Source organism: Monopterus albus, unplaced genomic scaffold (genome assembly GCF_001952655.1).
Source record: "Monopterus albus unplaced genomic scaffold, M_albus_1.0 scaffold282.1, whole genome shotgun sequence".
Lineage (NCBI taxonomy): Eukaryota > Metazoa > Chordata > Actinopteri > Synbranchiformes > Synbranchidae > Monopterus > Monopterus albus.
In genome coordinates this window covers 859,986-872,274 of record NW_018128162.1, presented here as the reverse complement: position 1 = coordinate 872,274, position 12,289 = coordinate 859,986, and the positions used below count along the sequence as shown (strand labels likewise).

At 29.9% G+C, this 12,289-nt stretch overlaps 1 protein-coding gene across 2 annotated transcripts; it reads left to right on the top strand.

Moving 5' to 3' along the window:
* Positions 1 to 8,998: 8,998 nt before the first annotated feature.
* LOC109973166 (uncharacterized) lies at positions 8,999 to 12,231 on the top strand. 2 transcript variants are annotated; one of them, XM_020622555.1, is made up of 4 exons: positions 8,999 to 9,231; positions 9,680 to 9,814; positions 10,019 to 10,174; positions 10,894 to 12,231. In XM_020622555.1, the coding sequence occupies exons 1-4, from the start codon at positions 9,167 to 9,169 to the stop codon at positions 11,969 to 11,971; spliced, it is 1,434 nt and encodes a 477-aa protein (XP_020478211.1). In that variant the 5' UTR covers positions 8,999 to 9,166; the 3' UTR covers positions 11,972 to 12,231. The 2 variants fall into 2 exon arrangements, with proteins under 2 accessions (XP_020478211.1, XP_020478212.1); XM_020622556.1 differs by lacking the exon at positions 10,894 to 12,231 and having other exon boundaries at positions 10,019 to 10,386.
* The last annotated feature ends 58 nt before the right edge of the window (positions 12,232 to 12,289 follow it).

Genomic DNA, 12,289 nt, shown 5'->3' with positions numbered 1-12,289 from the left:
TACAGAGGAATAACCTTTGCAATTTTCATATTGTTAGGGAACTGCCCAAGTCGAAATGACATGTTAAAAATATGTGTTAATGGTTTGCCTATGTCTTTAATTACGAACTATATATATCTATCTATCTATAACTATATAACTATATATATCTATCTATCTATAACTATATAACTATATATATCTATCTATCTATAACTATATAACTATATATATCTATCTATCTATAACTATATAACTATATATATCTATCTATCTATAACTATATAACTATATATATCTATCTATCTATAACTATATAACTATATATATCTATCTATCTATAACTATATAACTATATATATCTATCTATCTATAACTATATAACTATATATATCTATCTATCTATAACTATATAACTATATATATCTATCTATCTATAACTATATAACTATATATATCTATCTATCTATAACTATATAACTATATATATCTATCTATCTATAACTATATAACTATATATATCTATCTATCTATAACTATATAACTATATATATCTATCTATCTATAACTATATAACTATATATATCTATCTATCTATAACTATATAACTATATATATCTATCTATCTATAACTATATAACTATATATATCTATCTATCTATAACTATATAACTATATATATCTATCTATCTATAACTATATAACTATATATATCTATCTATCTATAACTATATAACTATATATATCTATCTATCTATAACTATATAACTATATATATCTATCTATCTATAACTATATAACTATATATATCTATCTATCTATAACTATATAACTATATATATCTATCTATCTATAACTATATAACTATATATATCTATCTATCTATAACTATATAACTATATATATCTATCTATCTATAACTATATAACTATATATATCTATCTATCTATAACTATATAACTATATATATCTATCTATCTATAACTATATAACTATATATATCTATCTATCTATAACTATATAACTATATATATCTATCTATCTATAACTATATAACTATATATATCTATCTATCTATAACTATATAACTATATATATCTATCTATCTATAACTATATAACTATATATATCTATCTATCTATAACTATATAACTATATATATCTATCTATCTATAACTATATAACTATATATATCTATCTATCTATAACTATATAACTATATATATCTATCTATCTATAACTATATAACTATATATATCTATCTATCTATAACTATATAACTATATATATCTATCTATCTATAACTATATAACTATATATATCTATCTATCTATAACTATATAACTATATATATCTATCTATCTATAACTATATAACTATATATATCTATCTATCTATAACTATATAACTATATATATCTATCTATCTATAACTATATAACTATATATATCTATCTATCTATAACTATATAACTATATATATCTATCTATCTATAACTATATAACTATATATATCTATCTATCTATAACTATATAACTATATATATCTATCTATCTATAACTATATAACTATATATATCTATCTATCTATAACTATATAACTATATATATCTATCTATCTATAACTATATAACTATATATATCTATCTATCTATAACTATATAACTATATATATCTATCTATCTATAACTATATAACTATATATATCTATCTATCTATAACTATATAACTATATATATCTATCTATCTATAACTATATAACTATATATATCTATCTATCTATAACTATATAACTATATATATCTATCTATCTATAACTATATAACTATATATATCTATCTATCTATAACTATATAACTATATATATCTATCTATCTATAACTATATAACTATATATATCTATCTATCTATAACTATATAACTATATATATCTATCTATCTATAACTATATAACTATATATATCTATCTATCTATAACTATATAACTATATATATCTATCTATCTATAACTATATAACTATATATATCTATCTATCTATAACTATATAACTATATATATCTATCTATCTATAACTATATAACTATATATATCTATCTATCTATAACTATATAACTATATATATCTATCTATCTATAACTATATAACTATATATATCTATCTATCTATAACTATATAACTATATATATCTATCTATCTATAACTATATAACTATATATATCTATCTATCTATAACTATATAACTATATATATCTATCTATCTATAACTATATAACTATATATATCTATCTATCTATAACTATATAACTATATATATCTATCTATCTATAACTATATAACTATATATATCTATCTATCTATAACTATATAACTATATATATCTATCTATCTATAACTATATAACTATATATATCTATCTATCTATAACTATATAACTATATATATCTATCTATCTATAACTATATAACTATATATATCTATCTATCTATAACTATATAACTATATATATCTATCTATCTATAACTATATAACTATATATATCTATCTATCTATAACTATATAACTATATATATCTATCTATCTATAACTATATAACTATATATATCTATCTATCTATAACTATATAACTATATATATCTATCTATCTATAACTATATAACTATATATATCTATCTATCTATAACTATATAACTATATATATCTATCTATCTATAACTATATAACTATATATATCTATCTATCTATAACTATATAACTATATATATCTATCTATCTATAACTATATAACTATATATATCTATCTATCTATAACTATATAACTATATATATCTATCTATCTATAACTATATAACTATATATATCTATCTATCTATAACTATATAACTATATATATCTATCTATCTATAACTATATAACTATATATATCTATCTATCTATAACTATATAACTATATATATCTATCTATCTATAACTATATAACTATATATATCTATCTATCTATAACTATATAACTATATATATCTATCTATCTATAACTATATAACTATATATATCTATCTATCTATAACTATATAACTATATATATCTATCTATCTATAACTATATAACTATATATATCTATCTATCTATAACTATATAACTATATATATCTATCTATCTATAACTATATAACTATATATATCTATCTATCTATAACTATATAACTATATATATCTATCTATCTATAACTATATAACTATATATATCTATCTATCTATAACTATATAACTATATATATCTATCTATCTATAACTATATAACTATATATATCTATCTATCTATAACTATATAACTATATATATCTATCTATCTATAACTATATAACTATATATATCTATCTATCTATAACTATATAACTATATATATCTATCTATCTATAACTATATAACTATATATATCTATCTATCTATAACTATATAACTATATATATCTATCTATCTATAACTATATAACTATATATATCTATCTATCTATAACTATATAACTATATATATCTATCTATCTATAACTATATAACTATATATATCTATCTATCTATAACTATATAACTATATATATCTATCTATCTATAACTATATAACTATATATATCTATCTATCTATAACTATATAACTATATATATCTATCTATCTATAACTATATAACTATATATATCTATCTATCTATAACTATATAACTATATATATCTATCTATCTATCTATAACTATATAACTATATATCAACAGGCTGTGTGAGCTCCCGAGGACCGTACTCACTTCCTGATACGCAGTCACTTTTTGGCAGATCGCTTGTAATCCTGACGGGGTGCTCACCATCGGTGCTGACAGTTATGACTAAACTCGAGTATTTAAAAGTGTTGTCTCCAGTGTTAATGAAAACACCTGCCATCAATCCTTTTCCTCACCCTGTCGGCAGAGAGACGAGTTATAAATACAGTATGTCTGAAACAGAAGAGCCATTATTATTCACCAAGCATGACGAGCAGCTGGAGCGTCATTTGACTGTCAATGCAAACTCAGGCAAATTATATCTAAAGACAATTACATCTACAGACATTATTCAGATATGGGAAGAAGAAGTCTATCGTTATAACCAACCACACAAACCAGAACTTTTTAACTACATAATGAAATTCTCTTCAGATGTAAAAATCAAATCATGGACTGATCCAGAGTTTTCAGAAAAGTGGCAGCCTGAACTAACACGTCATTTTGAGAAACACGGACGGGGAAAAAAACAATATGCATTTGCTGTTTTTTTAATGGAAAATGGGGAATATTCAAATACTGAAAATGTTTTTCCAAAATATCGACACAGCTGCATTAATTTAGAATATACATTACACAGTGAAGAAATTTTAATTGAACCAATAGATGAATTCTTACATAAGGAAGACAAGGTGAAAAATATTTTGATTTATACCCTCAACAGTCCATGTTTAAAAAGGGAGGAAAATATTTGTTCTTGTATGAATAAACTTTGTGAGAAGGCTGATGAATGGTACAGTAAATATGGAATTACTACTGATGTGGCATTCACAAAGTTCTGGGGACTAGGTGGGCCTAATTATTTTAAAAACCTCACCGGTTCCACCTTCCAACATATAATAGAAAAAACCCCAGATTTCAACGCTGCTGTAGTTCAACATTTTAACTCCGACCTTTCTAGTTTGGGGAAAACCTACCATTTACGGCTTTATCGCATCCCTTAGACAATGTTAAATCATGGTAATGCAGCCTATTAGAGCAGAACTAACAGCAGCTTTCAACTCTGCAATTGTTAAATGTTTTCTAAATCACCTTAAGTTTATTTTAGAGGAAAACAGCCCTTTACAGTTTTACCACACTGATCATCTTTAACCTTTGTAATGGAAAATTTGAGGGAGCCGGAAGGGAGGAGACCTCACTAACCTCACCCCCACAACTTAAGTGCTGATTGGGCGTGCCCGCACTTGGAGCTCCGATATACGTGAAGAAGGGAACTGAGTTGTGGTGGTTAGCTCTACAGTGAGGCAACGACTGGCACAGCTGTAATTTGAGCACCAATTACTGTTGTAAATCTTTTTATTTTTTCTGGATCTTGGTCTGCTCTGTCCTGAACTCATGGCAATAAACATTTTACAATGAAGTCTGTGTGGTTTGTGCTTTGCTTTGTTAAATCATTAAAGTGCTCTGGTGTTCGCCTGGCACCTCTAAAGACAAAACTGGACATGCCAGTAGATGATATGGAGGAAGGCCAGATAGTGTTACTGGAAAACAGAATGCAACAATAAGTTTGATCAAGGGCCATTGTGAGCCTCCACAGTCAGCCCTGTTGTTGGCAGGTTTAAATGTACAAGAATAAAACTCTATTAAGAAAACAATTTGTAGCCCAAGTCTACTGAAAAAGAATTATAATTAAAACTGAAATAACAGGAGTTACACGTAAAACCGGAAAAGGTTCATCTGTCATTGTGCTCAGGTGTGTGAGGGGTAGTTCTTTGGCTTGTCCCCAGTAGAAGGTGTAACATTTCAGAAAACACACCATATTTAATTTATTAATATACATTGTTTCGAAAATGCTTGTTTGGTGAAGTGTATTCTTTTTACTGTTTCTGAAATGATACAGTGCTTTCTACTGCATTGTTGTACACACAGTTTTTAATGCCAGGTGAATGTGAAATGAGGAAGTGAAACCTTCTGCTCATCTCAAAGTTGAAAAAACAAAACAGGAGCCAGACAGACAGAGACACATTTTATATGTCCTTATTTTAACAAAGTGTTCAAGCTTTAACTGATACTGTTCATTTTTCCAAATTGCTTTATGAAACTGCTGATATCTGGACACCCACTGTGTCACCAAATGAAAATGGTACAGACTTAAGGAATTAAAAGGGTGCAGCTAGAACTGACAGTTTGTGACATCTGGGTACTTTCCACTGCCTCTCTTTAAAAAGCAGCTCTCTCTCACACATTAGCCAGTTCACATGCAAAATATATCCGGTATAGGACATATGAAGTAAGAGATGAGGAGGAAGACAGGAAGGCGATGTGCTGCTACAAACACAACGTGAAATTCTGTACTGCCTATAGGCTAGTATATTTACAGTGTATTATTTATAAGTGTGTTTTTTTCTTCTGCAAAGCATTCAATGTTGCACTTGGTTGTAAGTGTTAATGTTCGATCAGCTACTGACCTCATTACTTTTAAATCATTGCTTCAAACATATTTATTTGCCTTGGCTTTTAATACACAGTAGGGCCTGATGGATTCCTTTTAAACTTAATTTATTTAATGTCTGTCATCTATGTGTCTGTGTTATTGTGCTGTTTTTTTTGCACTGATTTTATTTATTTCTATTTTAGTTATTTATTGTGATTTTATTCTGCCATGTAAAGTACTTTGGTCAACTGGATGTTGTTTTTAAAGTGATATATAAATAAATTTGATTTGATTTCAGCGATGTGCTGCTATGAACACAACTATGCTGGAATTTGGTTTTGTGTCAGTGTGACTAAAGTTCAGCGGACAGAGGGGACTATATACATATATATATGTATATAGTCCCCTCTGTCTGCTATACTACAGTCCTCCTGTAACAAACCACGCACTGAACTTCTTAAACTTCTTAATTTATGTAGATCTGTCAGATTGGCGTAGTGCAGTAAAAAGTATAACATTTCCCCCTGGAATGTAGTGAAGTAGTGAAGGACCTAAGCGTCCTGCATGTTCATTTCTGAGGAAGGGTCAAAGTCAGAACTACCTTTAAAATATTTATTACAATCTTGATGAAGAAAACAATATTCAAGACAAGCAATACAGAGCTCTGGATTCCATCTCTTTCTGAAGCCCCATCACACAGAAGTATAGTGCATAGCTGCTGCAGGAAGGCAGAACCCCCAGTTTCCTCTGCATAGAGAACTTATAATAAGAGTCATGCCTCGTTCTGACCCCTCATTTGGTGATCGCCAGGCTTTCGCCAGGCAGATTTTGATCGGTGACATTCTCAGTACAATCATATCCTGACCTTTCAATAGACAGTTTTAGAGGAAGCACCTCTAGTGTTGCCATGCAACCGTGGTCTACTTCCTGTATGTGTTTTCCTGCCTACTCTTACAGCCTTACACGTCTCCTATATTCTTACAGACAAGTGAACTGGTTAAAGCAAAAGTAAATCATAAAGCATATGATACTATTACAATGCATATGATACGAAAATAAACATGTAGATATATTTGCTAATGCAGATTATAATGTCAATCCTAGTATTTCATATGTTGATAAATGTTGATAATCTGAAGCCAAGACAATCAGACCTTCCCCCCACAAACTATTCTCGTGCAGACAGTTTAGTCATCTCAGTATGTATCTGCAAGACTTCCTGTTGCTCTGAGTCTCTGCACCTACTCACAAGCATTTCATGGGCACAGGTCAAGTCTTTCCAAAGGTCAAACAGATTAACAAATTATTTGAACAGTTTTGCAAATACATAACATAGCACTATATCATTTTATCAAGAATTTCTTTCCACAGTAGCATGATAAGAAATTAATCGAGTCAACTAGACTACTAAGTACCTCAAATTTGTACTTAAGTGCAGTACTTGAGTAAATGTATTCAGTTACATTCTGTTTCTGTTACTTATCAGTAATCACTTTGCATAAAGGTAAAAAAAAACATGATGAGATAACTCTTTTGTGTTATATGTTGCTGTACAACATATACATTTTGTATTTTACAAAAAGAAACAACACATTTATGCAAAACAAAACATAAGTAGTACAGAAAATACTGCACAAGCTCAGTCTACAGCAAGTGACTTTAATACTTCTGTGATTTGACTGTTGCCTAAAATAGCTGTATGAAGACACCTAATTGGGAAAAAATTCAACTGCAATCAGAAAACCACTACAAGGTGCATCTACAAGGAAGAATATACATTATTCCAATGAGCACACAAACTGAATTAATATAACCAGGAGATGAGTTTTCTTGTCTTTCTGGAGACATTGGAATCATAGGTGATTAAACATTTAAAACAACGTTGGAGTTCAAGCACCAGTGGGCACACAGAGCTGTCTGACACCATCTGTCATTACAGACACGTCCCAAGTAAAAATAAAATATTGACACTGGTGACAAGTTTTGTGCCAACTGTTGTTCTTTGGACTGTCCGCAATAAAAAATACTCCAGGGTGTAACATTTCAGAAAACACACCATACAAATGTTGTGTATTTAATTTGTTAATATTGTTTTTAATGCCAAGTGCATGTAAAATATGCTTATAGGAAATGCTACCTATATATGGTCATTAGGGCTTCGTAAAAAATCGTTCATGTAACATCATCCATATGAATAGAAATAGAAATAGAAATACAAATACAATTATAAATTACTGTACATATAACCACCTCGACTCAAGAATGCCAGCCCCTATTGTAAACTACTACAGCTTCTATTGACTAGAATTATATTCCTTTACAATTTCTTGTTTGGTGAGATTTATTTTTTCTAAAGAAATTCAAGTTTTACAAGTACATACCTTTGTACTGCCACTCGGTGGATCTATCTTGGCCTTTTATTATGATGTAAATCAGACAAGATCAACTATAAGCGGACATAAACCGTTCGAGGTATATCAACAGGCTGTGTGAGCTCCCGAGGACCATACTCACTTCCTGGTAAGCAGTCACTTTTTGGCAGATGCATGTAATCCTGATGTGGTGCTCACCATCGGTGCTGACAGTTAGGACTAAACTCAAGTATTTAAAGTGTTATCTCCAGTGTTAATAAAAACACCTGCATATGCATAACAATATGTATTTTTTTTTGCTTTCTTAATGGAAAATGGAGAATATTTGATTATTCTGAACAATCTTCCAGCTCACAGCCAACAATTTTGAAATAATTCTCCTGCTGTTGCTTAAAATGGTTTTAATATTATGTAGATTTACTAGTTAATATTTCTGTATCTATTCTGCTTTTTTCAGTTTTATATTAAAAATGGATATCTAAATAGAGCTTTTCAAAGTGTAAAATTACAGTAAGTGTTTAGAGTTACTGAAACATTACATTATTATTTAAGGATTTTTATGACATGTTTATTAACCAAAACCAAGATATAATAAACCTGTTTTTTCTCACTGAGCGGGACAGACACAGTTCCAGAAATGCCTGACAGAGAAGAAACATGTTCAACCAGCTCCACTGAGCTACAGCTCTTCTCACCCCAAAGGTACATGAAATGAAGTTTACTCCATTTACTTCTGCCAACTATTAGAATAATTGACTTAACATTAACAATATTTTAATAATAACTCACATTTTAGTTATGCTTAGGCCTCCCGCAGCTTTTGTTGGCTTTTCTTAATATTGTTCTGTCAAATATTATGCATCACTTTGCAGTATGGTACACATAAATCGTATGTAATGATGAGGTACTCATGAAATAAGGAAGTTATTAGAGGAGTACTTATGAACGATGCAGCTCATTACTCATGTGTTACTCATGTGTCCCGCCCTAGGTTTTATAAAAACTACACACATTTTCGTGTAGCGTATTGTAAAGTGTTACCAACTATTCTTTATTTTTCTAGTTATTACCAACATATCCTTTAAAATGTGATATCACTACAACCTACGTAATATTTGACAGCTAACCCAACTTTGTCAAAACTCTGCAGACCTCTGTGTTACGATGAAGTGCCCAAGAGGATCCGTCAGCTCTACCTCTCTGAAATCAGCCAAGACTCCTTTCACCAACAAAACCTTCCTTGCACAAAAGTTACCACACTCAACAAGGAAGGAACACAAATTCTGTAAGTAAATCTGTCCCATCCTCTTTATTTAACATTATTAAATTGTATTCGTTTATCAACTAAGTCAGATAGAATCAATTTTATTTTTCTTCAGCTGATTTTAATAGGTCTTATTTGTAGTTAATACAAACATAAATTCTACAATATGACCATTAAAACAATGTGTCACCACAGCTTCATATTTTCCACCTTATTTCCACCCAGCTTTGTCAAAACTGTCTTCAAACCTCCATGCAACATGTCACAAGAACCCAAATGGCTCCTCTGGTGCTGTGGCTTTGTTTTTGAAGATCGGAAACTCTTCTGTTTAATTTCTCAATCCAAAGTTAACCACCCCATCAGTGGAGGAGCAGCTATATGGTAAGTAGTAAACAGAAAATCTGTCCACTCTTTGGAGGATTCAAAAAGTAGGACTTATATCACACTGACTCTTTGATTTGAAAGAGATATTGAATAGACAAAACATTATTTTTACAAGCACAGGTTCACCTTACTCACTCATGTCACATGCATAATTGCATAATGACTCTGCTGCACATGCAGCATACATTCTGTTATATTCGTATATTTTATTATATTGCTGCATCTGTTGCTGCTTAAAGTGCCTTAGATTTTGTGTTATTTATCTACTTTATATTTCATGTGTATTTTGTGGCATTCATGTAGACGGCAAAGTAAGAATTTCATTGTACAGGGAAACACGTTTCCTAACTGTGCATATGACAAAATAAACACTTTGAACTTTGTTAGGAACAGGAACAACCTAATACAACAGAAATGCAGCAGTGTCTTTGTAAACCTGATAATGGTTGACTGACTCCATGTTGACACTGTCAGAGAAGGAAATAGTAACTTAATGTTTTGTTAAACCCAGTTACCAACAATTAGAATCATCCTTCAGGAGGATTTAATCCTAAACAACACTAAACTAAACACACTTACAATACAGTATTTTAGCTGTTTTTATTGTAAAACTCTGTGTATTCAGCTCATGGATATTCTTGCAGCCAAACAGTTAAATAATACAGTTTTAGTATGTAATTTTGTCCTGTGACTTCAGTGACATTTTTATTTTTCAGGGAAGAAGACCAATGGCAGACAAACATTTCGTCTGACCTACAGAAGAGCAGTGATTTTAAATGTTTCTGTCTTCAAGATATTGTTGACTTTATTAATTTTGAACATTTTACATTACTTAACTCCAATAATATAAATACTATCCAAACAACATCTATTCCAGATGAACAGTGGAGCTCTTTCTTATATTACTACTATAATGTACCAGATCAAAAGACAAGTCAACATGCATTTGCTATTGCTTTTATCAAAGACAGTACTCCTGTGTGTTGGTATGAAGCAAAATATAAAAAAAAAAAAGATCCTCAATCAGATAAACACACTGAGGGGATTCTACTTAAAAAAATGGATCCATTTTTAAAAAAGCATTATAAGGACGGTGGAGCTGAAGTAGAAAGGATTTTATTTTATACTAAAAACAGCCCCTGTTTCAGTAGCAATGAAACAATGGTTGTGCCTTGTATTTTTCAGTTGATAGAAAAAACTGTAAAGTGGCATCGTAAATATGGAATTTGTATGGATGTATTTTACACAACACCTTGGGGACCAATTGAACCAACAGGCTTTGATTTTCTCATGTATTCTGATATCTCACAGCCTGACAATATTTTTTATCCATATTATGTAAGGTACATGAATGCCCCTTATGAACTGGACTGTAGTTACTCAAATGCACAATGTAACAAATTAAAAACTGAAAGAATGTCACCCCAAAATATAAAATTAATTAAGAATGTTAAGCACAAATTTATGGAACTGATAAAAAATCCCGATCAGAAAACTAATAAATGTTTTACTATTAAAGAACATTTGGACCGTGGACAGAAAGTAATTGAGGCACACACAGATCCCCCCGAATTCAAAAATCAAATGTCCAAGATCTGGCACGATGTGATAATGCAGCCTATCAGAGCTGAACTAACAGCGGATTTCAACTCTGTTATTGTTAAAATTTTTATAAACCACCTTGAGACTATTTTAGGGGGAAACAGTCCTTTAAAGTTTTTTCACATTGGTCATTTGAGGGAACCAGGGAGCAAGAAGGGAGGAGACCTCACTAACCTCACCCCCACAACTTAAGTTCCTCGGTGAGGAGGGAAAAGTGCTGATTGGGCGTGCCCGCACTTGGAGCTCCAATATACGTGAAGAAGGGAACTGAGTTGTGGTGGTTAGTTCTACAGTGAGGCAACGACTGGCACAGCTGCCTAATGACTACAGAGGCATGACATCGCTGCAACTCATGAGTGGTTCCCTGCTCATTTGTATCATAACAGTTCCCCCATTATCCTATCGTTTCAACTGGCAAATATTACAGGATCGCACTCAACATAGAAGGCTCCAGAAGCATCTTACATTTTACATTTTTATAATTTTTTATTTAAAAAAATTAACATTTTT